Source organism: Vespula vulgaris, chromosome 13 (assembly GCF_905475345.1).
Source record: "Vespula vulgaris chromosome 13, iyVesVulg1.1, whole genome shotgun sequence".
NCBI lineage: Eukaryota > Metazoa > Arthropoda > Insecta > Hymenoptera > Vespidae > Vespula > Vespula vulgaris.
The window spans coordinates 957,620-985,551 of NC_066598.1; the positions used below are offsets into that span (position 1 = coordinate 957,620).

Below are 27,932 nucleotides of genomic sequence, written 5' to 3' on the forward strand. Positions count from 1 at the left end.
GAAAACGATTTCTCGATCTACATTAATCGTCAAAAGAGAGCTTGAAATTTTCATAATACCACGCGTTAATGAGTTTTTGATCGCTCGTCGTAAAAGCGTTCGTTGATAATTCCCTCAAAAAATAATCCTTGGAGATTGATGCTTTTTGTAATAACCAGCAAGTTGCCCATCTTTTTTCTCATTTAACAATGCTTCAAAGGTGGAAACGTTGGAAAGTTTTTTTTCTAATCGGGTCGACGTATTTTACGATACGCGAGAAAATTTAAATACCAAAATTGCATGGAAAATGGGAGCATCTGCAGCTGGTGCTCTCAGAATCCCGAGAAAATCATGCAAATGTCTCGGAGCATCTTTATTTTACAGGACTGACGATGCGACCGGTGATATTGCGAGAGGCGCCAGTAAAAATGCTGATTATAATTCCGGCAATCGCAGGCAACGCTAGCCAAGATAGTATTGAAAAAGAAAATCGCGTTCGGAGAAAGTATTCTCGTTAAGGAGAATCCATCGAGTAAAAACGAAAATTAATGTTCCCTATCCCGGCAGTGAAAAAAGAGTTTCCATTTTTATCTTGAAATAATAACGATTTCAAAAGATCAGAGTTAATCATTGATATTAAAATTCTTAATATTAGAATTCTTATAATAATATATTTTCGAATTGAATTTCCCGCAAAGAAGAGGTCGTACCCGAATGCAATACCATTGTTACGTCCCACGTGAAAAGGGAAGGTAAAAGAGAAAATGGAAATACACGGGACATACGTATCGGCGTTGCTCGATTGTCCTCGAGGTACTTCGGTCCCGTGCTACGTCAACAGCCGCCTTTTTTCGATGGCCTTTTTCAATGGCCTAAACAACCAAACACTTCGCCGACGCAGGATGTCGTGCAATGGTGTTTGCCACATCTCTCTCTCTCTTTCTCTCTTTTTAGATCTCTTTCGGTATCTCGTTTTCAGCTCGTCCGGCGAAAAAACACGAATGCGAACGAGTGGGATCGTCGACGATTTTTCCCTTCTATTGCCCTTCTCGAGCACGCGAATTCGTGCTTCCTGATCTGTACGTGTATGCGTGTTTTTGTGTAAATTTCAAAAATATGCTCGCTCGGACGGCGGACGAGCGAAAAAACCAAGTGAAACGACGTGGAAGTACCACTCGGTGAAACGTGCATAATCGGGACGGTTCGATGTTCTCTATGCACTTTTTTCTTTTTTTCTTTTATCGAGACTCTCGATCGTACCGGTATTTTCTCTAGATTTATACTTATCGCATCCGTAAATGACGTGATTTATTTTCTCACTATTTTCGAATCTCCTCGAACATTTCCTGGCCGTACGATTTAAATTACCGTACGTGTATAACGAGTGGAAACGATTAAGAGTTTGAGTGTTAAAAAAAAAAAAAAAGAAAAAAAATACAAACAAAAAAAAAGGATAAAAAAGGAAAAGCGAATAAATACGTTTTGCCGAACGATCGAGACAAGATCGATGCATCGATCACACTTTTTACCAACCTGAATTTTGTTGGAGTGATCCTGCCGAAGCGTAGAATTCCATTTAATTGCTTTTTTTTCCCCTCCTCTCTTCCCTCCCCTCCCGACTATTTGGCCAAGACGATTGAAGTGCCAACCTCGATGGATTTATCGTACTTGATTAGACGGCAGGGTTTCAAGTACGGACATCGAATGCACCAAACGGCTGTCCAATGAGCAGGAACGATTATCGTTGAACATTGCGGATTCTCGTACAGCAGTATTTATCGCGGCAACTCGATGGATGAAGGCAATAGCTTGGAAATATTGGACTGTCGTGATTGCTGCGATAAAACTGGATCGGAATACGCGACAAAAATCTGTTCTCGATCGTTTTCAAAAAGTTCATTAGAAAGTAACGAATATAGAATATTCGATTCGATGGAAATGTAAGGATTAAGAGAATTAATTTTTAAATGTTGTTTTCTCTCTTCGCGCTTGATACCAGAGAATCTCGAATATCTCGTTGATAACATTTCCTAATTTTAATCCAATTGGATTGATAACATTAACGGCTCGCTTGGTTTAATAACGCTCGCGGATACATTTGATGAGGCAGCGTTGGAAATGCTGTTAGATCAACTAAATGCTCCTATTTCGTTGGCCTGCATTCATACGTCATGTCGATATTAGATACGTCTGTTTCACTTTACGTCATGGCTAGGACCACGCGCATAAGTTTGTTTTAAATAATCGACGTATACCGAAAATCATGATAATTTGCGAGAATACTAGAAACACGTCAATCGCGAACGACGGCCAACCAATTCTCGTAAATTTCATTCCAATTTCTAAACGCACCTCGATCGACGTTCTCTGTTATTAGGTATTATATAAAAAAAAAAAAAGAAAAAAAGAGAAAAAAGGAATAAAACGCGTTCGAAACAAACGAATTATTTCAGCCACGTAACGTGTGAATTCACTCGACGAATTAGTCAAGAACTAGAGAGGAGAGGGAAAGGGGGAGAGAGAGAGAGAGAGAGAGACAGAGACTGAACGAAAAGCCGATTAAGCTTTGTGACTCTTTGTCGATTGAACTGTTTACAGAGACGCGCAGAGAAGTAGACGAAAGGATCGATAGTTCGAGATACCCTGTAAAAAGCACGGATTTCGACTTAAGCGCATTTCACCGTTCGTATGGTCGCGATCGAACTAAGTTTAAATTCAAATCACTATGTTCCTAACTACGATGTATACCACGCTTGAAAAATAGAGAGAGAGAGAGAGAATTTCCTACTTAAATTCATTGCTTTTTTTTTTTTCTTTTTTATATCCAAGTTCATTTTCATGGTTGAAGAATTAAAAGAATTGCATCGTTCGAATCTCCTTCCTGTTTCATCGAAATTTCAAGTACCCTCGCGATCTTCGCTTCAATACACGTCCACTCGTTCGCGTATCAATGATAGAAATCAATTCAGTTTCTACGAACGTACCTTCGTCATTACGTTTCATCAAAGCGTTTTCCTCGAGAATCCTCGTATCCCTCGACTCGTTCTATAAAAAGATTTCAAAGGTAGAAACGATTTAGCGAAATTGTCGAAGAACTTTTTAATTTACGAAACGTATTTCTTTTCTACTTATCTACGTCCTACTTATTCCATCAACTTTAATCTATTTCCGGATCATTGAATCTTAAGACCGAATCATGCCGATGTCGAGACATATTAAACTTCCAAACTTCGAGACGATCGAGTAAAGCAACGAACTACAAACGTATATACGTATTCGATCGAGATCATTCTCGTTGAGACCTTGTAACTAAAAGGATTTATATACGAGATACGAATTCTAATCGTTAGAGTTTCACATAAAATAGACGGTCGAATCGTTTTGAAAAGAAGTTAACCAATTTGTCAGACTTGCTTGATACAGAGAAAGAAAAGAGAGGAAGATGACTCTTTAGATTCCTCTGGAGACTCTCCTGTCCTCCCTTTTTACTTTCATTCCGGAGAAAATTGAATACAGTCTCCCGTAGGCTCTCGGACGACACAAAAACGCACTACGAATTTCGTTGTGAAGCGTCCTCGAAACGAAAGCGGTACTTCCCTAACATTCTGGGAATTTACTTGGTCGTTCGTACAATGAGATTCATTGTACGCATTGTATCGCGATGTTCTATTCGCGCTCCTCCCTCTCTCTCTCTCTCTCTCTCTCTCTCTTCTTCTCGACACAATAGATTGTGTACGTTGGTCGTTTGCCATGGTCAGCAGAAACAGCAACAGAGTAGAGCAACGTTGAATTCCGTGCACGACATCATCGTGAGATTACGTTCTCTCCATGCACGTAGCTGAATCGGCCTACTGGTGGTATGGAATAAGCCACGGAAGCGACGACAGCCAGCACCGATTTCCTAAGTGCCTAATCGCGCATAATAGCGAACAGAGCACAGCATTGCCGGCGAGCTCGTCGCGTGCCACTTACAATTAGAGAAACACGTATGATAGTCGCGCGAACTACGTGACTCGAGCCCTCGTCCGTTCTGGAAAGTGGCCCGATTGAGATAATTTATGAGTTCGTGCGGCTTCAATCGTCTACGGAAACGTTTACGCATTATCTCATTTATCACATTCGACTCTGTAAATACTGTCTAATCTTGCATTTTTAAGATTGTAGTATCGCCTATCGCTGGGCATCGCGTTCGACTATTTTTTTTCTTTCTTTCTTTCTTTTTTTTTGACTTTCTTGTGATATTTTTTGTTTTGTTTTCCTTTTTTCTTTCTTTCTTTTTTTTTCACTAAATTTATCTCGACGTCGCTGAGACGTAGCCGAGAAAATCACGAGACGAGGAGCAAGGTCACTGTTTACTACCGTCGAAATAACACGTACATAATAAAAGCTCCTCCAAAGGACTGTTCGCTTCCCCCCTCCCACCCTTTAACTCCGTTTCGTGCTTTCTCCTCTCTTTCTCCCTCTCCCTCTCTCTCTCTTCGTTTTCGTTCTTTTTCATGCGTCGCAGGCTGGCACGCGAAGGCTATTTCGCGACGTGTCACGAGTCATTAGAAGGTTAGTCGTCGACATCTCGAGCTGGCTTCTCGTTCGAGCACCGTTTATGTAAGGGGTGTTCCAAAATTGACTCTATCCTCAACGACACGTTTGTATCCCGCTTTAATCGAATCTTTCTCCGTCCATGATAATCTACAACGAACGTGAACACGCGCGTCGATTCGATAAAAAAATCTTTCGTATAATTGCTAATTCATTCATTGCTAATCATCGTACAACATTCTATGAGATGAATCGTTGAAAAAGAAAGAAAAAGAAAGAAAAGGAAAGAGAAGAAAAAGAACAAATCAAAATATTTGCTTCAGAGCACCCTTTATATCCAATGGAATACGTATCCGTCGTGGAACGTCGCAGTGGCGCCCAGCCAGAAATGCCTGATGAGTACTCCTAACGTGGCGGACATATTTTTAAAGTGCCTCACTTCCACGCCTCTCCTCTTCTTTGGTCCGAGAGACTGGCCGCAACGAAACGCACCGAGCTGACAGGTTTACCGCGCAAAACGAAGGAAGATCGAAGTTTCGTTCGCCTCTCAGCCTCGACATTGACATCCGTTGGTCGACGCCTTATCTTTCATATACTTGAAGAATATCTCTATTGATCTTTAGATATTTTTAACGTCCTCGCAAAATATGCGGAGGCATACCGATAACTTGAATTAAAACAATAGAATCACGTGTTCTTATCGTCGACGATAGCAGAGACGCGATAAAACAAACAATGCTGAGAAATTAATTAAAAACTTCTCTCTTGTTTCCCGTGGACGGGACATTAATCATCAACTTGTTTTCTGGAGAACAACCCTTCTCACGGTGTTATATAAAACGCGTGACAGTTTTCACGCCTGGCAAAAAACAGGCAGGACTCTCTCTCTCTCTCTCTCTCTTTCCCCTTTTTCTTTCCCAGGCGAGCAATAAAAAAGTTGCTTCCAGTTTTGGAACTAGTCTAGGAAGGTTCTACATCCTCCCAACAGATAGCTGAATTTTTTCCTGCGATTTCTCTAGCCAGAACGAAAATGTCCGAACAAAAAGGACCGCGTCAAATTTATATCCCTTGGCCCTTTTGGTAAACCCGAGAAACCGAACAAGTTCGATATTTCTCGTTCGTTGTTTCCACTTGATACGATCAATCGGATTTCCTGCAAGTTCCTACCCGGTAAGGATAGAAGCCTGGAAACTGTAGTTGCTTGAATTTCCAAAGTTGCTCGTCGTTAACTTAAACGCTTGCGCGTCGTTTAATGTTTGCGATCGAACAAAGTTACAATTGCTATGTAGGTATCTTCGACGTCAGGATAAAATTTCAATTTCTTCGGCTCGTCAAACGACACGTAAATTCCTTTGGAAGAGAACGGAAAAATCTTGCGATCCAAAATTCGCCCTTATCCTTCTATTTTCTCTTGGAATATCAGAGTTAGTTGGAGCGTAGATAAGCGTACAAAGCGTGCTACAATAAAGATCCGCATTGTACTTGAGAACTATTAGAACAGCTCGTTATCTGCATTTCTCTTTCTCTCTTACACTCTATATCGTTTGTTTGCAAATTCGGAAGTTGTCTGAAAATTCGTTTCAATTATGGGAACTAGGATAGCAAGTTGTTATCGCGAAAATGAAAAGTTTATTCTGGTTATTCAGCAAAGTAGGTTCAAACTGGCGCGGACCAGAAGTGCGGGAGGGACTGTCCGCTGCAATAACTTTCTCATTATTTCACGACAGGCACCTTCTAAATTGCTTAAAGGTTACCGTTACCGTGGCTTCTCTCATTAACCGGCTACACGCTAACTCATCTTCTTGAACTTGTCATGCTCCGGGAGAAACTTCGCGACGTCTTATTGAGTTATTAATGGCTTGAATCTGTCGGCGGTTTGGCCCGGAAGTTCAGAAGCTTGTCTGGTGTTATAATACGCTCGACATTAATTGTGATAAAAGTAACAAATCCATAAAAAGGGGAAGCTGCTTTGGGAAGCTGATGTGGTTGCGAAAAGGGAGAACGATTAATCGAGGTCGATGAAAAAGATCGAAAGGAAAATCGGACGAACCTTTTTTGTAATCGAAATAAAGCCGGTCGATTCGCGTATTTCATTTTGGATTCACACAAGGACTCGAGGAGTCTCAAAGGCCACCCGTTAATTTCGTAGAAGCGTCTTTCTGTCCAGTCGGAGAAGTTCTACGGAGATGGTGTTAAAATACCTGCCCATTAACCGGTCCCACGTTAACTTGCCTTCCGTTGGCCGCTGCAAACCGCAGGAGAGAAAGAGAGAGAGAGAGAGAGAGAGACGCAGATAGGGGAACTCAAGCTTAGCTATACCTCTTCGCTCGCACACAATGCCAAACCACAGGCAGGCGGTCTACGTGTGGATATTCCATCGACTTGCTCGTGGTCGCCTTACCGCATGCATCCTCTCTACCCTCATCTCCTTCTCCTCCCACTTTCTCTTTCTCTCTCTCTCTCTCCCACCTTTTCTCTCTCACTCTTCGTAATAAACGCATCCACCCATGCATTCGTCCGTTCCTCTCTAAAACTCGAGAAACCGAGACGAAACTCTGGTCAGACGCATAAATATTGTCTCTTCTCTTGGTCCTTTCACCTTCCCTCTCTCTCACTCTCTCTCTGTCTCTCTGTCTCTCTGTCTCTCTGTCTCACTTGCGTCGCGCCCATTCGTGAATTCCTCTTCTCGACATGTAACTTCACACCTCGTATCATTCATACCTCCCACTCTGCTCGTTCCACTCACCATAATCTCGCACTCTTCCATCTTCCATTCTGTCTCTCTTTCTCTCTCTACATAATGATTACCATCTCCGTCGATTTCGAGTCGTCGTCCCACCTCTTTTTCTACTATCGTCTCGACTTTAACGACCAACAGAAACGATCTGTTTCCAAGTGGGACGCGTCTAATTGGGCCGTGTACCATTAAGAGGGACGGCAAATGTTCAAAGAGTTTACGTCTCGAGTGAGAACCGGAGGGGCCCAAAAAGAGTGGAACGAAAGAAATCAACAAAACTTTTCTTTCATAGAGAAAGAGAGTATAGCAACAAGTAGAGAAAGAAAGAGAGATGCTAAAATCCGTTGTGCCAGCGAAATACATCGTTATTGCGCCGAACGAAACGATAATGCGATCCGTTATGGTCGTTTCACGCGAAGCTTTCGGAATCATTGGGTCGAAGCGAGCAAACAGGTCGAATCGAACGTGACAACGCGGTTTGCTTTCCTTTCTGTACCATACTCCTGAAAAGAGAAAAGATACGCTCCTACGAGCATAAGCACGACGAATGCACAACATTTTCTTAGCTAGTAGCATTGTATTCGGGAAATAAGGAAAAATGTGAGAGCTGGTAAAGACGATGCAGGTATCGCGAAGCTACATCTTCCTTAAAGAAAACGCCTCGCCTGTATAAAAAGAAACCGTCGCCTCTTTACCTTCAGGGAAAACGGCAAATGCTGAAAAGCTTTTACCGAGATTAGAAGTTTATGAATTTGCAGGTTGTATGTAACGTCCCATGGCATTTCGTTTGGTTGAAATTTTAACGTAAGTATTACAGGAAAGAAAATCCTTAGTCCGATGTAAAAGGGGAAAAGGGGGAAAAGGAAGAAAAAAGAAGAGGAAAAAGAGAAACGGATAAAAAAGGTCTCCTGCCGTTTCACATTTATTTTCCCCTCGATTATGAGTTATTCGAGGCGCATAGATTTGATGGAATGCGTAGTAGAAATGGTAGGAACGTAGGTATGCACATACGTAGAATATTCACGTAATACCTCTCGGCATGTAATATCGGCAAGAAGATAAGAGCTTCTAATTAGTCTATAGCCTGTACTAAATTCTCAACGACTAACAAGGCTAATAAGCGGGACAACGTTTCCGCGTATGTCGTTACTACCTCATAGTTTTGGATTCGCTCGCTAATCTGAGATTGTTAAAAGTCGGTTCGATTTATATACGAGAAAAAAGAAAATATATGTGCATATATATATATAAAATACTCTAATTCTCTCAGAATCAAACGCGTAAATTCGCGTGTAATCGAAAATTCTCGGGGCGTGGGATAACGAGTTCATTGTCGTCGAGTACGTAAATCTTTGAAGAAAACGCCAGATTGCCCGACATCTTTTATAAGAAGGAAGAAGAAAGAGAGAAGTTTCCCAGTACACACGTGGGCGAGGAGGACGAACGTGGGCGCCCCATTCCGGTATTCCGTTAGGGTTCGGCCTTTGAGGAAAGAGGAAGGAAGGGACTGGATCGGTAAGCGTCGAGCATGGTGAACGCGTTGAACGACTACGAGTCCAAGGGTTGTCGACGTCGTTGTCGGGCACGAGTCCAAGTTCTTCGTATACCTGAAAATTACCCGACCAATATGATAACTCGACCACTTATGTCTTCTGCCGGACTATTACGGGCCATTGTGCCGACATTACGACCTTTCCCCTTCACCTTGCTCCTCCTTTATTTGTCGGTACCTGCTAGGAGACAATCGAATTTATTTCCTCGTAAAATTTATTTCCCCGTCCGTTTATTCGTAATTTTCTTTTTTTTTTTACCCCATCTTCGCTAACCATCCTTAAACGTTCTTACTGGTTATTTTTAAGTGGATTTATCGTTCTCATTGTTAACTAGTTAACTTTCCATAATCCAACCTGGCGAACTCTCTCAGTAGAAATACTTTTTCTCTTTTTCGAAACTGCAAACGCGTTAACGAACTCATTACGGTAAATAATGAAAGAGTACAGCTAGTTTCTCTCTTTCTTTCCCTCTTTCTCTCCTTCTCTCTCCCTCTCGGAGAAATGGAAGAAGACCAGCATCGAAATCTTGCCATTATCAACTTTCTTTGGTAAGGAGAGACTGAGAAAATCATGAATATTTCAAGTAAACGAGAAAAAGGACTAAGAGAGGAAAGAATAGGACAGAGGCAGAGAACGGGTCGTCTCGGGTTTCAGACGAATGGCGTCTAGGAAAGCAAAGCAGAGCGAAACAATTGAAAAGGAGGGAACAGATAATAGAGAAGGGGAGGAAGACGAAGCTACAACGTCTTCTCATTGTGCCTCACGGCGTGCGGTCCTCGTATTCTTGCGAACCTCCTGCTGGGCAGGTTGGGGCTGCAGCTACGGCTTAGAATCAAACCAGAAGGCCTGGAATTCGTTTCTCGGATTATAAGTTATACCTTATAAAGTTTGTTGCGAGCAGACTCAAAAGTGGCCGACACGGTACTGGCACCGGACTCCTATCTCGAGGGTGGTCCCGATCCTTTCATCTCTTCTTCGTCTCTTCTTTACTAGATTATCTCGATTCAACCATTTGTAATTATATGATTATTACTCGGTTATTGCATATACCTACCCTTTTCTCGTTTACGAACCAATTTTCTATCTCCCTTTCCCTAACATCTTCTTAAGATTACATAGAATATCTTCGCCGTAAAAAAGGCAATACGATTATCGAATATTTTTTCCAATCTAATCCGATCAAGTCGACTTAGGTAAAATCGGATCTTATCGGTTCTAAGTTTCCTGTAAAATCTCAAATTTATATCGGCGTATTTGGAAAACGGTACATCGTATCGCTTTATATTTTCATACGCCAGCGAACGTATGAAAGAAGCGTACTTTTACAAAATAGAAGGAACGAAAAAAAAGGAAAAAAAAAGAGGGACAGAACGTTTGAAGAGCTTTCGATCCATCGGATAAGCCCGAACTCGACATGGTGATTCGTAAAATCTCGTTAGATTTCATCACCGTCACGTAACGCTTTTTCCATTCGGCGCGCGTCCCTGAACCGTGTTCTAATTTGAAAAACCGATCGGAATTTTATAGTTGAAAGATAAAAAGAGAGAGAGAGAGAGAGAAAGTGGCAGAAACCGATCGAATAAGCGATGCCTACGCCATTGGTAGAAAAGGAGAATGAGAAGTAGATATCACCGATACGAAGCAGCCCTCTCTTGCTCGTGACTGCGTGGAAATCGAATAGCTGGGACCACACGCATCCGGTGAACGCATTAAAGCTCCCGCGACACAAATTCCAGAAGTGAAATCCGCAGCAGCCGCATCGGTTATGCCAAGCCACCGACTCGTCGTTTCGCGTCCGATAAAGCTGCTAATGGTCGTGTGTACGTTAACTACTACTCGATGTAAATCGTAGTATCATCCTGTGCGCCCTTCATTCGCGCCGAACGCGAATCCCTCTTCCTCTTTGTCTTTGTCTCACGTACATACGTCAGAACGGTAGCAGCAAGATCAGCAACACGATCACGGTATAGTAGCTGTAGAAATCGACTACGCCCTTCCTTCTCGCATACCCGGCGGTCTCGTTCGTCCACACTGGTATTCATCCTGCGGACGACAAGTATGATTTAAAGGGGAAGATCTACGGGAGACTACCGCTGAGCGAGGTAGAAGTAGATCGAGAAGGACGATCTGGGATGGGAGGAAAAAGGAAAATCAATCTTGGACGAAATTCTCTTAGATGCTACGCGACGATCCGCAAACTCGAACAACGTTACCAAATTATTGACTAACGTTGCGTGAAAGAGAAAAGAGAGGACGCGAGTATTAAATATTGATCTCTTTATTCGCTTGATATCCTTAGGAAAAACTGGCTGCCACGATATATGTATATGTACGCGCGTACATACGACGAGATATAAAAGATCCGAGTGACACACGCGTTATAGTCCAATAAAATACTTGAGATTACATTAACAAAACGAACAAGTTGCCGAGCACGCTCGACTTCTCCGAGAACATCGTGGTTGGTCTTTGAGAGAGTGGACAAGCCACTTCTGTCCGTGAAATCGTCGATGGCTCCATGTCGAACAATCATAGTAATTGATGTCATTGGAATCTGGTCTTTCTTCGATCGTTTTCAAGGAAAGGGACAAGAGGAAGTGAGCGCACGCGAGTCATGCGGAGATGAGTGTCCTATAGGTAGGATGCATCGTCATGGGAGTACCGATTATGTATCTCAATCATGGCAAACTACCGGGGCGGGAATCGGAGAGGCTGCACGTTCTGGCCCGCGGCCGCGACATGTGAGGTCCCCACCGACCTGTCTACCCGTTCTTCTACTCCTTTTACCGCCCAACTCTTCGACGATAAACAGTGTCTCTCATTCGTGTGTTCACCAGTAACGTCAATTATCGTCTAAGTTACATACTTCATAGGCATCGAATTTTCAACCCTCTCTTCCTTCTCTCTTCCTTCTCTCTTTCTCCTTCTTTCTCTCTGTCTGTCTTTGTCCCTTTCGAGCTATAAAAAGCTTGCATTCGACGACGATAAAAAAGCTCCGAGACTTTGTTCAACGTGTGATTAATGACGGCCAACTGTTCCCGCTGTCGCCGAGCCCGCACAGAACATGTAATATGTATGCGCTCGAATTAACTTTTAAAGGGAAACGATGCGAGTTTGATCTTACGGTGGTCGAAGAGATAAATGATCGACGAACCGACGCCAAAGTAGTTATAGAATCGAAGAGGAAACCGACGAGGAAATGGAGCGAATCGAAAGTGTAAATGGTTTCTCATCGATGATATTGAAGAGAACGTATTCACGCGATGAGGTAATTATGCAATAAAAGATAACGGACGTGCTCGATGCTTTTATATTACATGACGTTGTTTTTTCCTTTTGGCGTTTTATATAAATTGCATTAAGGACGAAGTTTTAACGCGATACCGCTCGGAAATAACGAGCTTTTACACCGGAGTGTACTTTCCATGCGTGGATATCTCGAGTCAAGCGTTAATTAGAACTTACGCTGGTGTTGGGAAAAAAATCCTTGCGATTAGCTTTGCAAAAAACTTGGAAGAAGGAGAAGGAAAATTTACATATCAACTAGAAATGCCTAAGAATTAGCTCGTCGGAGGACTTGGCTCATAGTTAATTGCCTTATAAAATGACGGAAAGAAAGAAAAAGATGTGTCGGTCGACTAAATCGACGACGAAGACGACATCAAAGTACTCTTATCTCTCTCTCTCTCTCTCTCTTTCTCTCGTACCACTCGAATCGTTTCAACGAGATCGAGTTTAAAAACGAGCACGTCCGAGCTCCGTGATCGCACGAGTCAGCCATCTATGGAAGATCGAACACGCTCGATGGCAAAAGCGGAGCAAGAGGCTTAATCACATGGAAGTAACGCCAGTCGTTCGCGTGCTTTCTATTCGGCAAAGTCTATTTTGTAAACAAAAAGGTTCTCTCGACGTGGCCGAGCAGGCGAAAGTGCCCTGGAGTCGGCCGGTCTCGGAACTCTGCCAAAACGTCGCGTTGATCTCGTTCCTATCCGTGCATGAGATATCCATGAGGTTTGACCGAGCCTCTGTCTCTCTTTCTCTTTCTCATAAGTATCTTTGAGACAGAAGGAGATAGATACGTAGAGCCGAGAAACTCGAGTTTTATTGTATCGCACCAAACGTGTATTTTGGTCTTGTCTAGACTCCTCGCCCTTCTTCGCTTCTACCACCACTTAAACTTTATCCTCTTCCATCTTTCTTTTCTCTCTCTCTCTCTTTCTCTCTCTGTCGAGCTAGAATTTGCTGCTGAGACGGCAAACGAGGCGACAAGAGATTTTCTTCGTTCCTCATTCCTCTTTCTCTCTCTCTCTCTCTCTCTCTCTCTCAACTCTGATTTTTATCCACTAACAATAAGCGAGATCACTTTGTTAACGGTAGACTCTGAAGTAGAGAATTTCAGTACGAGTACGTTCAGGCTCTGAACAGTAAATGAAAAGGACGATCGAAATCATTCGCTTGTTTCACGCAACTTTCCTCGTTATTCCCAGTATTTCTCGACGAGTACGCTTGAGCTGAGAGAGCGTGGTACACTCGTCGAGTGCTGCTGAGCGTTTAGAAGCCGACTATATCCCAGGCACGAGGCTTTTTGAACAAAAGTAAACGCTCCGAGAGCTTTGCTCTATCTCCCGATACAAAGTACAATCGATCGAAACTCTAACAAATTTCGAGCAATGTTTCGCTTCTAAAAGACGTCTCGATCAAAGTCTTATAAAATCGATTTTTTTTGGCTTTGAATGTCCGATGGACGAGCGAAAGAAAAATTTTTGATCGGATCGTCGTACGCGAGTTAGACAAGAACGTGCACGACTTAACGCTGTAATTTCGAAACAGATCTGTTCATCCTGGTCCTCTCGTAGGGGATAATCGTTATGACAGGAGATACGACGAACGGTTCCGTTTTTATTCTTGGAGACTCGACGATCGTTCAGCCAGATGCCTTCCCTCTCGATCACCTACGATAATCCAGGAAGGGACAAATGCCTCGCACATGAATACACCATTTGTGTGTCTCTCTTCTCACTCCCTTCCTCGTCCTCTTCCTCCTCCTCCTCCTCCTCTTGCTCTTCCTCTTCCTCTTCCTCCTTCTCTTCTTGCTCGTATCTACGCTTCGCTTCTCCTCTTTCGGACGTCGTCGAGTGACCGTGCCCTAGTGGCACTCACGTCGGTATACGTTAAGTACACGGCAGCTGTCGCTGACAAGTGCGCTACGGCGAAAGGATCGGCACGTACGCGTTATTTCAACACGCGAATGTACCAACCGTTCTAGATCGCCAACACATGCTAAGGTCAAACGTAATTTTCTTCAAGAGGTTTCCTTCCCCAAGTTGATTAAAATCAACTCTGGATCAGTTGCATTACGACTCTCTTCTCTACCTCTCGCAATTTCAATTAATTTTCTAATTCTCTCGGGATCACTGCGAATATATTCTTCATGGACGAAAAGCGACGAAAGGCAAGTTAATTATGGGATAACCTCTTTCGACGGAAAAGGTGAAGAAAAATATTCCCGTTGAATATCTCTCGCACAAAGGGAAACGAAAAGGAAGGTACCGCGTTCCCTACCGTCACGTGCGTTATTCTGATTTCCGGCCCGGGACAAGCGACTCGTTTAGAGTCGGGGATTCCCTCTCTCTCTCTCTCTCTATTTCTCTCAGGGGATAATTCAATCGAGATTTATTCCCAGCCTGTTCTGGGGCTGGTCAGGAGCGGAGGACGCGAAGCACTCTTGGCTACGACGAACACAGAGTCATGAGATGGAGGATGAGAACGCGTTCGGACATTTCGACAGGGCGGGAGCCTCGTCTCTTTCTTTTATTTTCCATTTATCGCTGGCGGCAATATTCCGAGGGGGTGACGTCATATCCTCCAAAGAGGGACCGAAGCGAAATCGAAATAAACCGAGCGACGGACCTCCGAACAATCGCCGTTTTCGCACTCGAACGATACGCCAGAACGAAGCCATTTTTCGTGATTCGATTGATAATGAGTGACCGTTATGAATCACTCGTTACGTGCTTTCTTTTTATCACGCCCCTTCTCCTAGATTTCATTATTGATTTTTAGAAGAGAAAAGATTCTCGGAATTACGTTCTAGAGAGGTATCAATCGCCATCGTCGCTCAGAATTCTTTCAATTTTGGAGATGGACGAACGTGATATCTCGGTATCCCGCACAAAACGTCTATTTGCACGGGTCTCAAAGTTCTCATCCACTCTCGGAAGAAATGAAGAATCGCATTCGAATGCAATAGCGTATTCTTCGATCGAGGAAGGAGAGAAAGAGAGAGAAGTCATATTCGAGATTAAAAACTTTGATGAACTTCTTCGCGCGGATTTTTGGATGGAGCGCCGAACGATCGAGCACCGAACTGCAGGAATAAAGGACATCGATTTTGGAGAATGGAATATTAAGAGACTTTGGTTTCTATGTTTCAGGTCCACCGGGAGAGCCAGGACCGCCAGGGAAAAAAGGAAAGAAGGGCAAAAAGGGTGAACCCGGAGAGCCCGGGCCGCCGGTGAGTGCTCTCGATCCAAAGCGATCGACTACCCCTGCCACTCGAAAAGCACGTTTCACTCCTCCACCCCCTTACCACTTCCCAGCCTATCGTAGCGCACCAATACACACGCACTCTAGAAGAGAGACAACCGCAAATGCCCGAGCATGACATAGTACAGTAGCTAACGGTATACACGAGCCGCTCTTGATCGCGAGGAGGAGGAGGAGGAGGAGGAGAAGGAGGAGGAGGAGAAGGAAGGAAGAAAAGCCGGACGACGAGCATTCTCTTCTCCATTCGCTCCACCATTTCTTCCACTCTTTCGTATAAATCAAGAGATACCGGTTATATTAGCAGGTAAAACAGGGACCTCCTTTTCAACGTTAGAAAAAAAAACCATCTTTGGTTTTATAATGGACGTTGACAAATCATCTCCGATCCAGGGTTTTTCTCTTCTCGCCTTTTTCTCCAAGAAATTCAATCGCTCTTTCTAGAACGTGTATTATCGAGTATCGTGTAGTTTTCAGATCGGCTAGGCGAGATTGCAGATTCGTGTCCACGAACGATCATCCTTTTTGATCCAGCTGCTAGAGCAGCCCTATCGCGATCCTTTCGAAGAACAAAACGAAATTTCTCTCTCTCTCTCTCCCTCTCTCTGTATTTTTCTTCTTGTGATACTTTGCCACTCGATACAAGATCCTGTGGTCAGGGCTACGTCGAGGTAGCGCGTGTCGCGCATTGGCCGCACGTTTGCACGCTGCGGGAATATCTAATTGGCCGGAATAATTATCGGCTTGCTCCTTAACGGAACGTACGTACTTACCTACTCGATACCAGCCGTGTACTTGTCTCTTTCTCTCCCTCCCTCTTACTTTCTCTCTCTCTCTCTCTCTCTCTCTCTTTCTCTTTCTATTTCTCTCTCTCTCTCTCTCTCTCTCTTTCTCTTCTACTTTCCGTACGATCCACACCACGATAGGATCGCGATCACGACTCACGAGCACGGAACAAACGCTTTTGCATGAGCGCGAGAGTACCTAATCCCTTTCCCCAGTAAACGAGTTTTTAATTTGTTATACCCCTTCTTACAGGGTGTGGCCGGGACGCCGGGCAAGAACGGTTTTCCGGTATATTATTTTTTATTTTCTTTCCACTCCTCTCTCTCTCTCTCTCTCTCTCTCTTTCTCTCTCTGTCTTGTCGCTCTTTGTATCTAGCTCTCTTTCTCTATTTTCATCGTCTATGTGATTGCAATCATCAGATTCTATCGTTTATCACGCTGCGAAACTTCTTTCTTCAGCTTCGATCCATCGAACCAGCTTATTTCCTCATCGATCGTGCCATCCTCTTTTAATTTCACTCTTCTCTCTCACTCTCATTTTTTTCTTTTTTTCTTTCTTTCTTTCTTTGATTCTTTTCAAAGCACTCATATACAAAGCCCTGTACGATTCGCCTACATACGACATTCTGTCGTTCGTCTCCAAATACGTTGGCTCGTTTGTGAAATTGGCAGCGCAAGAGTAATTCACAGATCTTGTTGTAGGTACCATGGAGGCCTTCCTATGCCGTGTTGCTCATACTACTATCACTTCAAACAGCAATATGCTCAACGCTGCTGTTACTACTCCTGTTATTATTGTGTCGATCAATAACCCAACCTGCACGAATATTATCAATGGAAGCACTATTGAAAAAGATAGTATCGGATTGTAAATATTTAACCATTTCGGTATTGTGTTATTCTCCTCTTCATTTGATTCATATATTTTGTTGGAATTTGTTAACACCGTTTTTTGAATGACGATAATCGGTCGGATACTTTAACGTTCATCAAAACGTTTCACTTCCTTTTTGGTCGTCTCTTTAACCGAAAATAGATGGGAATCATCAATAACTGAAAATTGATAAACGCGAGAAGCATAAAGCCGAGAAATAATGCCGATAATAACGGCGATGGATGACGTAACAGCATCGTCATTCGAGCTAGTCGGCCATGACTTGCGCTGCCAATATTTGAATTTTACGTGAAAGGACACGTTTAAACGAGATATCAACGATGGAACATTGAATTTAACAGCCGTCGTATTTGGATACGTATTTTGATTATTATCGTCATACTCTCAGTGGTGCCTCTATCTCTGTCGCGTTTGCTCATCTACATATATAGGTATATATATGTATATATGTGTGTATATATATATATATATACACATATACGCCAAGGAATGATATCTTCAAGGCTGCGCCTCAGCCCACTCGATTTTCACTTTCCTTCGTTCGTCGTTAAAATCGTCAAGCGACGAACATCGCTAATCAGTCTCTTCTTTCAGGGACCTATCGGATTGGACGGACCTAAAGGAGATGCGGTAAGTTTCTCAGCGAATAGAGAGATTCGAGGCTTCGGCAATAAATTTACTCCTTATCCACGTCGAGAAGAGATTCAGCCAAGTCTTTGTTCGTAACAATGGTAATTCGATCCAAGTTCGAAACTAGGTAGGAAATTTTGGATCACGCGTTTGTTCGAGTAAATCGAATTCGTTTATAGCTTTCGTCGATCGTTCGACACCTTCCTGATCCAAGAAATTTCCTAACAACGCAACAGGTACCGATAGACCGAGTAAATTTCATTAAACGTCGATCACTCCGCTTCTTCTCACTCTCTGTCTGTCCCTCCGGCGAGAACGTCGGAATAACAACGCGAAAGGACATGCTCGACGTTGACGACAATCGGACGTGTAAAGCAATAGAAAGACGGATCACGCTCGACGTCGGCCATTTTCGCGCTCGAATTTACCAGATAAATCTGATATCCGGATGTCCTGCTTCTCTCGAGCAGACAAATTGGAACGTTTCAATGGAAACACTCAAATATCTTGATTGCTTTTGAACGTAGAATGGTACATGAGCTTTTTTTAAAGGAAAACAAAATAAAAAATTAAAAACAAAAAAGAAAATAGTACTTCGAAGTATACGATCGATACCAAATTTATATCCTGATGAACAATCCGATTTGTATGAAAAGAAAAGAGAAATAGGAAAAAGGAAAAAGAAAAAAACAGGAAAGAAGAGAAAAAAAATAAAAGGAAAAAACTTCAGGTGTTTCCATTTAAATATCAAACCCAGATATTCACACCTATGCTTCGATGAATTTAGCCCCAGAAACATAGGCGAGTGATATCGACGTGTGATCGAATTTCGTTCTCTCCGAATCGTGTCATACCAATCCTGAATTTGCATGTGTATGCGTACACACGGATATAGAAAAAAAAAAGGAAAAAAAAAGGAAAAAGAAAGAAAAAGCCAGAGAAACGATCGTTTATGCGCTAGTTCTATCTATCTCTCTTATTGAGCAACGAAGATAGCGCATCGTTCTGCCCGTATAAACAAACGGAAATTGGAGAGACGAGTGCATCGCAAATATTCCTAGATATTTGTCTTCTGGACGGACAAAGGAGAAGAAGAAGAAGAGGAGGATAAAGAGGAAAAAAGAGAGAGAGAGAGAGAGAGAGAAAAGGAAAAAAGAAAAAAGACTTTGATCGACTGGCTCGACGGTACCTCTTTGCTTGTCTCTACCTACACGCCGCGGGCTGACCACGCAAACTACGGATGTGTACTTAGGTGCTTACCTCAGAAGAATCGACCAAGTAATTACCATAAAATTTGACGATGCAATGTCTACCATGTTTCAGGGAATGTTTTATCATATGTTCCTTCGTACAAATTTCATTAGCCTTCCTCTAGCGAGGAAACGTCTTCTCATCTTAATATTTCTGGATAAATTTAGAAAATAAAAGAGAAAAAAGTCCTTCCCTCGAAAACGCAATATCCTGCCATACTACCACGGTGTATATAGAAGTAACGTTTCGCAATTTCTTTTAATTATCTCTTTTCACGTTCACGTTGTTCATTTGCAGGGTCGACCTGGCGAGAAAGGGCAAAAAGGAGAACTTGGAAGCCCTGGCTTCGATGTCTTCTCAGCAGTAAAGGTACCTACCTATGTTACGTAAATGTGTCTCTACATGCGCATAAATATATATGTAACTACATATATACATGTACATATATATGTGCGTGTATATAAGATATATATATATAGCAACGACGACACCCTAAGGATTTCGCACACGAAAGAAGGGCTTTAACGCGAAAACGTATCGCTTTCTCGGCTCTTGTCGCTCGTTTCCTGCCCTTTAGAGACCGATCTGCTAAATTCTCATTCGCGTAACGTTCCTTGGCGTAAAGCTATGCGCCTGGGAGTACAATGTACCACTGTGAACTTGCGAAAATCTCCGTGAGAGTGTTCTCAGGGAAAAGTAGTAACGAGCAAAGCGATATCTCTTTCGCGTTGAACTTTTCTCGAATAACAGAAATAACGTAATTAATAATTTTTTACTTTTCTTTCGTCGAATCAATATTTTTTTCCAGTGTCTAACAATGGAAAAAAAAAGAAAACATTTTCATTTTCGAGTGCACTAATTTACTTTCGTATTTTCATTTATAGAGCTCCTTATATTATCGACGTGTACATCTGTCTGTCGCTTGTCAAATGTCATATTATTTAACGATCGTACGAGATGCGCGGCAATTGTACCTCCGTGTTTGTTAAGAGATAAAGAAAATTAATAGCTATGGTTATCGGAGTAAGAGGTCTCGCGTAAACGAGTAGTCGTAAAATCACAATCGGCAAAATTTATTCTCTCTATCTGTCTATCTATCTTTCTCTCTCTCTCTCTCTCTCTCTCTCTCTCTCTCTCTGTTCCTCTCTCTCTCTCTCTTTCTCTCTTTGCCTCTCTCTCTCATTGTAACATTATGAGATCCAACCAAAATAGAAGTAGCATGCAATCGAAATAAGCAATAGAGTAAATTGGCCCAGTTTGAAATATTATTACAGAGGCGCCATTCTCGCAATGCATACACTCTCGTATCGATCGTTAGCATCAATCGTCGCTTCGTCGATAACACGAAAACGCATCTACGCGCTATCCTCTTTTTTCTTCTTTTTTTCTTCTTCTTCTGCTCTTTACTTTGTTCTTGTCTATCTCTCTGTGAGTCTTTTTTACGCGTCGTATGTGCGTTCGAACGTGGACGAAGCGGCCAAATTAATAAAGAGAAAAAAACATATAAAAACAAATCCCTAGAGCAGTCGATCTAGACTGACAATGGAGATTTCAAAAAAAATAAACCATCTTTCCTTCCACCTACGGGTCAATGCACAGGGATTGGGGTTAAAGAGGTCGGTGACGACCCTCCGTGGCGGGACACTCGGATATGCGGAAATCGTCGCTCTGAAGGTAACCGGCCTCTTCCGTAAGCCGACACGCTCGTGTCGCTTTCTTCAGGATCTCTTCTCTCTCTCTTCTCTCTCTCTCTCTCTCTCTCTCTCTCTCTGTCTCTCTCTCTCTCTTCGTCGCTACTCCTTGTTTCTTATTCCCACATCATGCAACACAAGCTCTCTTCCTCTCTTTCTCTTTTTCTCTTTCTCTCTCTTTCTCTCTCTCTCTCTCTCTCCTCTCTCTCTCTCTTTCTCTCTTTCTGTCTTATCTTTCTTTCTATCTCACTTCACAACCATCATCACCAACATCACTGCCATACAATATTTCGAAACATCCCTTGTATTTTGTTACCAACTCTTGACGAAGCATATTTCCCATCCGAGAACCGGATCGTTCTGTTCATTTTAGACGTTGCCTCTTACGGTGCTTTCGGTGTAGCGTATTCTTCGTTGGTTTATATGGTTGAATCCACAAAGATGATCCTCGATCAAAACTTAATTGATAATAAAATCGATTATACGATTAACACGAGCGTTTTCTCGAATAAGTAAAAATTCTTTCTTGATCGTCGATGCGAAAAATAGTTCTGATCGAAATTAATCATCCTTGGGTTTTCTATTACTTTGGTTTTTTTGTTGGTAATGGTGTTTAATTTAAGTTACAGTATTTAGGTATATACCTGGGCATGCCGCGGATTTGGAGCGAGCGATGAAAAATGAGATATCCCGCAAAAAAAAAATTATGTAGCTACTGTTCTTCCCTAGCCTTCAAACCCCACCCAACCCCAAACCACCCATCACAACTCCACCTTAGACTCCTCCATGCAAACTGTAATTCTTACTGATCTCAGATCCCAGATCGACAAAAACACGATCGAACGTTTGAAGGTTGTCCTCTTTTCTGCCCGACCTACGTTTTGCCGTTTAGTAGCGATTTGGTTTTTACCCGTAGTTGACGTACTTCTAGGGACTTCAGGAGCAAGGGCATAATATATCGACGCAAACCATCATACAACTCAAAGTAAGTGAGCCTGCTCTTCTTCTTTCCACATCCTTTTATCCAGTTTCCTTTCTTTACACAAGAAAAATCAATTTATAAGTAGATTTCGTTCGGCTTTTTGATCGTCATTTTGTATTCTAAATTATTTTTACGAAGCTCGTATCGATTATAATCGATGTATAAGATATTTATTGACTGTATCGAGTTAGAAATATTTCTTCAAAGGATATATATATATATATACTCGACGTTGATGATAAAGGCCTATATCTTAAACATCAAGGAAAGTCAGACGACTTTATGCACTTTTCTAGTCAACGCTATTTTATCTTCTATCATGTCGGAACCTTTTACGGTTATATGTATATACCTACCTCGCGTAACGTGGCTCTCTGCTCGTCGAATAAATTTACTTTAAACGCGTTGAACGTCGCCACGGTAAGAGAGAAAAGAGGAAAAGAAGAAAAATTGTATTTCGTTGTGAAAATATAAAGGAAGGAAACGCTTCGTGCGCTCGAAAAGCCGAATGGAATGAGTATAGAGAAGGAAAGAAAAAGAAAAAGAAAAAAGAAAAAAGAAAACTTGTCTTAGATCCTTAGCGAAAAATTATGCTAATTATAATATTTACGTGCTAATACGGCTTAACATTACGTAATTTTGCTACTTTCTGAAGCTCGTTTTTAACTAATAAAAAAGATATGCTCGAATCTCTATACTCGCTACTGAGAATTAAAAAAAGAAAAGAAAACTTATCCACCTTGTTTCACCGTCTCGAATTGTGGTTTCTGATGATAAAAAAAGAACCAATCTCTCTCTCTCTCTCTCTCTCTCTCTCTCTCTCTCTCTCTCTCTCTCTCTCTGTCTCTCTCTCTCTCTCTCTCTCTCTTTCTTTCTGTCTCTCTTTTTCTGTTTCTCTCTCCTTTCTCTGCCTCTCTCTCTCTCTCTCTCTCTCTCTCTCTCTATCTGTCTGTCTCTGTACCTCTATATCTCTATCTCTCTTTATTTTTCTTTCTCTTTCTCTCTTTCATTACCTCTCCCACCATTTCTTCCCGCATGGCCGATCTACAGACACCATGGTTCACTTGAAATCAAACGCATTCGTACGAACGAACGTGTTTGCATATCGCATGAATACTTTTACAATTCGTAGTTTATGTTATGCTTAGATTTCCTGCGGCTAGTTACATATATAAATGTGTATATATATATATATGTATATGTACATGTATATGTATATATATATACATGTATATATATATATATATATATATATATGTATATGTATATCTAGAAACGAATGCAGCGCGACGATTTCTGTGTATTTAGGAACGTAGTATAGATAGAGCTTAAAATTGCATGTTTCTTTTAAAAATGGCACTTTGTGAATTACTCTTAGAAAAAGATTTCTCTATTTTGCTATTCTCCTCTTGCTTTTTTCCGTTAAAAATAAGAAAAAGAAAGGAGTAGGAAGCGAGCGTTCGTTGAGAATATTCCCGAGGCAAACGTAAATATCTCGGAATTATTTACTTTTTACGGAGAGGAACATAAAAGAAGGAGACTACCGTAACGAGTAGTTTTGCTCATTAACGGAATCACTCTCTGGAGAAAGTAACGCTTCCTAGCGATGGTAGAAGGAAACAGTCGATGGCGAAGCTACTCAGATTTTCTTAAAAAGCCATAGCCTCCCTTTATTACATAATCAAACGCTTCCCCTTGATAATATTACTGGTTATTATTATCTGATAAGGAAGAAAACGATAAGCTTTTAATCGTGGATTTGATTCCTCGAGGAATATAAAAGAACGTTCGCTCGCACGCTCGCTCGTGCACACGCAGTCAGGAAATATGATTGAATTTCGTCGATGTCATTTTGCATGAGCACGATCGACTTTGTCCGTTCGTTCGATTACTCGACTATTTTTTGAATTGGCTACTAGTTCGACACCTGCGATCTCGAATCAATATATTTTCCAAGGGCAATGGCAGCCTCACCGTCACAACTACCACAACCACCGACATCGTCATAATCAGGCAACGTGCATGCCGTATTTTCCGTGCGTGGAACTCGACGGGCTCTCGCGGTTTGTCCTACGTATCACGGATGTTCATAGACCAAGACACACCCAGAATCAAACACGCACGCTCTAACGTAGATAGAAGCTATCTTCTACGATAGATACCGAGGGGGTGATCCATCCTCGTTTCCTCGGCCACCGGTATGTTGCGTTTGACGTACGTACATGTACCATAGCGTGCCCGTGCGCACATTATCTTCGCGTATCGTCGTGTACCGTCGTCTTTCACGTCTACTCTCGTTACACGACGCGTGTTCCGTAACCGTTCCTGCATAGCTCTCTTTACCTTGTCTATGAGATTGCAATTTTTCTTCTACTTTCATCGACGTCGATGAATATACATATAATATTTTTTATTATTAGCATCCTCGCGCGATATAATATCCACGCTCGATCGAATACGTTCCAGCCGGATTTAATCGATCTTTTCGTCGATCGCAAACTCGATTAATTCAAGATCGGTTCGTCCGGTGTAGACTTTCTTTTATTTCGTTTTATTTTCTTCCTCCATGGGATTTTAATTACACGCTGAACGCACTTTATATTTATTATATATAGACCGAGCACTCAGTTAATTACCGGTTATCCTCCGCTTTTTCGCCGTAGGAGATCCATCGACGCAGCTTCGATTCGAAATGATCTATAAAAGAGAGCCGGTCCTTTTATTCGCTCGACGGAACACTCAGCGATACACTTGGGAGCGCACGATTGATTTCCACGCACGGTTTTTCTCGAGATTTTCTTTTTCCTTCGATCCTACATACGGGAACACGTCCATTCTCTATTTCTCTCACATTTTATACCTCCCTTTCCGTCTCTCCCTTCCTCTCGCTCACTCTCTTTTTCTCACTCTCTGTCTCTCTCTCTCTCTCTCTTTCTCTCTCTCTCTCTCTCTCTCTCTCTTTCTCTATACGCTCACCTACACCCACGCCTCGCTGCTCCTTTTCCGGTCCCATCCGTCCGTGGCACAAAACCGACGAGCACCGAGAGACACTCTTGTCGAGGGCTCTCGTCAGAGGAAAACCGTAACGACGTAACGCTCTTGGGACGTAACAGGGTGAACCAGGAGAACCCGGGCCACCGGGTCCACCAGGTCCACCAGGATCAGAGGGTCTCCCAGGACACGAAGGCAGACAAGGGATTCCTGGTGAAGTCGGTTCGCCGGGAGAAAAAGGTGCGCCTGGACCAATCGGACCGATTGGTCCATCCGGTATTCCAGGACTTTCCGGTCCGAAGGTAACGTTTTTGTATTCTATTCCTATTATTATCTCTATGCATTTTCGAGCAAATATTATATTTCCCCTATAGTCTGTAATTTCGAATTAATTAATTCGATCAAATCCATTGGAAAATCCTACATCTGCGCTAAGGCCTTGAAACATTAACGTCGGAATATCGATTATCGTTGCATCACGATATAGCCACTACCGTCGCTCCGTTAATCCTCCCTTTAATAGCTTTATTAAAACTTTAAATTTCTACGATCTTTATAGTCTCGACAATCCTTCTTTCCTTTCTGTCTTCCTTTTTTCTTTCTATTTTTCTTTCCTTCCTTCGTTCTTCCTTTCCTTCTTTCCTTCTTTCTTTCTTTCTTTCTTTCTTTCTTTCCGCGAAGAAGATTACTGGGTTTTCTCTTCCTCTCTAAGAAATTATTATCAAGCTCTTTTCCCGTCTTCCGCAGTTTCTTTTTCTATCTCATTTGGGAGAACGAAGCGACTGGGAGTGTCCAAACAATATTTACCAAACGTAAGAGTACTCGTTACCGCATCGGTACGGTTTCCACAAACGAATGTCGGATATGCTTGCCGAATAAGTCGAGAACTCGCACGTTCCAAAACTATCAACTATTCACGATCACGAAGTGTTTACTCGTGAGAGTTTACCCCGGAAATATTTGACTTTCGAAGTCAACCGCACTCACTTGCCACATCGAACGCATCGAAGATATATCGTCCGGAAAATGCGCGGCCGACTTATAACGCGCAAAGAATAAATGCATATTTCATAACTTTGAAATTTACATGCCGGTATTTTTAGGGACAGATAGAAAATGGCATAAATAACGTGGGCCTCCTCCCCCGTTCCCCTTCGCACCATCCGCGTCCTTTCTTCATTCTTTCACATCTTTCCAACCTTTTAACATATCTTTTTACTTCGATGCGGAAACTTTGAGTTTGACGATTGAAATAAATTTACGTATAAAATAGAAAATGGAGAAAGTAACACGTTTTTCATAATAAATAACGATCGCGTATAGCTTCGCAGCTTGCTTCGTTATTAAAAGTATGCGTGCCCACGCATAGGGAACGTGTTCGCATGCAACGTTGAAAGCATCAGCCAACGATTTACTTCCGTGATAGATTTTACTTCGATACACGGACGTTCTTAACGTGTCCTCCGATATTATATTCCGACTAACGGAGCACACGTGTGTTTCACTCAAGAGATCTATCGGTTCGATTGCATTAGGAAAATCAGGATATCTCGTTGGATTAATCATTGGATTTATTTTATTCTTTCCACTATATTTAAATTGTCCTAATTATTATCGTCTGCATCGGATTTGGTGTACGTCCCCGTTTGTTGGTTATACCGTAAAGCAATTACAAAATCTGTCGATATAAATTTCATGATACGAAACGGCACCTGAATTGCGGATTTGTTTTCGACAGGGTGACAAGGGAGATAAAGGAGATCGTGGGCTGACGACTTCGATGAATGGCGAACCATTTCCAACGGGAATATTGGAAGGTCCTCCTGGTCCACCTGGACCGCCTGGTAAGCTCAATAATCGCGTCGATCGATCGTATTTCGATCTTAATAATTGTCAATCGCGAATAAATGGTTGTGGGGTCTGATAGAACGATCTCTAGACCTCTCTCTCTTTCTCTCTCCCTCTCTCTCTCTCTCTCTCTCTCTCTCTCTCTCTCTCTTCCTCTCCCTCTCTCTTTTTAACATTTTAGGTGATCGGACTCGAAGTAGTTTATAGGTGCTAGTTAATTTATTAGACTTTCGTATTACACCGTTCTATCTGTTATTAATCTGAAATTATATCTAACGATCCTATATACTGTACTAGAAATCTCTTTAGGAAATTTTTCCGGCTCGCAAACGAAGTCCGAAGCAAATTCTACGCGAGTGTTCACAGAGTGGGCGGAACTAAACGTAACTACTGCCGCGAGCAAAACTTCGTAACTGTTCGCCAACTTTTCCCTTTCGTTCTATCTCTCTGTCTTTCTTCTCTCTCTCTCTCTCTCTCTCTCTCTCTCTCTCTCTCTCTTGTTTCTTTCTTCCTTCCTTTCTTTCTTTCTTTCTTTCTTTCTTTGCCTTCGTTACATATGCAAACCGGATCTCTTAGTTCTTGGACAATGTAATAAGTTTGCGAAGCGATAAAGACTGGAACACTCGATCTACGTTTCGTTTATAACTCGGGACTTTCTTTCTTTCTTTCTCTCTTTCTCTCTTTCTTTCTTTTAAATGACCACAGTTTTATTCTGATATCATCGACAAATTACCTAGGAAAAATGTAGCCGAGTTCCACGTTCATTAAAACGAGAATTCCCGCGAATTCGCTAATAAAGAGGTATGGGGTTAGCTCGGAATTATTAAACGGTAGCTTTAACATCGTAATGGTTCTCTAAGTAATGTAATACCGTGATAGATCCGTAAAAGAGCCTCGCGGCGTTATAACGAGATTATTAAGCTTCGTCATGCGCGAGCATGCTTCTTTAACGAGTCGTACAGACGGTATTCATTGCTCGTCATCCGAAAGGAATGGCGTATATATATGTATATAAATATATATATACGTATATATAATATATATGTGTGTGTTTATGTGTATGTACATATCTCCTCCGATAAGCTAACTTGGAGAAATCGAGAGACTCAAATCGAAGGTTAAACTCGAATACGTCTGAACGTAATAGAGAACCGACTGTCTCGAGGAAACTTGATTTTATTCTCGAAGCTCGTGAACGTGCCAGTTAGAAGTCCGAGCTATCTACGTGGATACATATGTGCATCGATTTTACGATTTAATCCTAGAGTAAAATTCGAGCGAAGAAGACATTACGTTAGAGAAACATTTCTCGTGCTATCTTCCAAGGTAGTTTCTCTTCTATGAATTGCTTCCAACAATGAAAGAGAGAGAGAGAAAGAAAGGAAGGGAGGGAGAGAGAGGAGAGAGAGAACAATCGCATTTGAAACAACAAGTAGAGTTTGGATTAGGGCTGTTACAACTTTGAAATTTCTTCGAGTTAATCTTCGAGGAACTGTGCGACAATGTAACA

General features: G+C 42.1%; 1 protein-coding gene across 12 annotated transcripts in view; it reads left to right on the forward strand.

The window, feature by feature from the left end:
• Positions 1 to 27,932, forward strand: part of LOC127068413 (collagen alpha chain CG42342) — an 88,671-nt gene that overhangs the window by 42,799 nt on the left and 17,940 nt on the right. For 6 of the 12 annotated variants that reach the window (XM_051004557.1, XM_051004554.1, XM_051004550.1 and 3 more), the window contains exons 2-9: positions 15,240 to 15,319; positions 16,387 to 16,422; positions 17,624 to 17,659; positions 19,208 to 19,279; positions 20,510 to 20,584; positions 21,533 to 21,586; positions 24,697 to 24,876; positions 26,313 to 26,418. In XM_051004557.1, coding sequence (XP_050860514.1) covers positions 15,240 to 15,319; positions 16,387 to 16,422; positions 17,624 to 17,659; positions 19,208 to 19,279; positions 20,510 to 20,584; positions 21,533 to 21,586; positions 24,697 to 24,876; positions 26,313 to 26,418 — 639 coding nt within the window. The remainder of the gene's footprint in view (positions 1 to 15,239; positions 15,320 to 16,386; positions 16,423 to 17,623; positions 17,660 to 19,207; positions 19,280 to 20,509; positions 20,585 to 21,532; positions 21,587 to 24,696; positions 24,877 to 26,312; positions 26,419 to 27,932) is intronic. The other 6 variants (XM_051004551.1, XM_051004562.1, XM_051004553.1 and 3 more) reach the window with 5 other exon arrangements.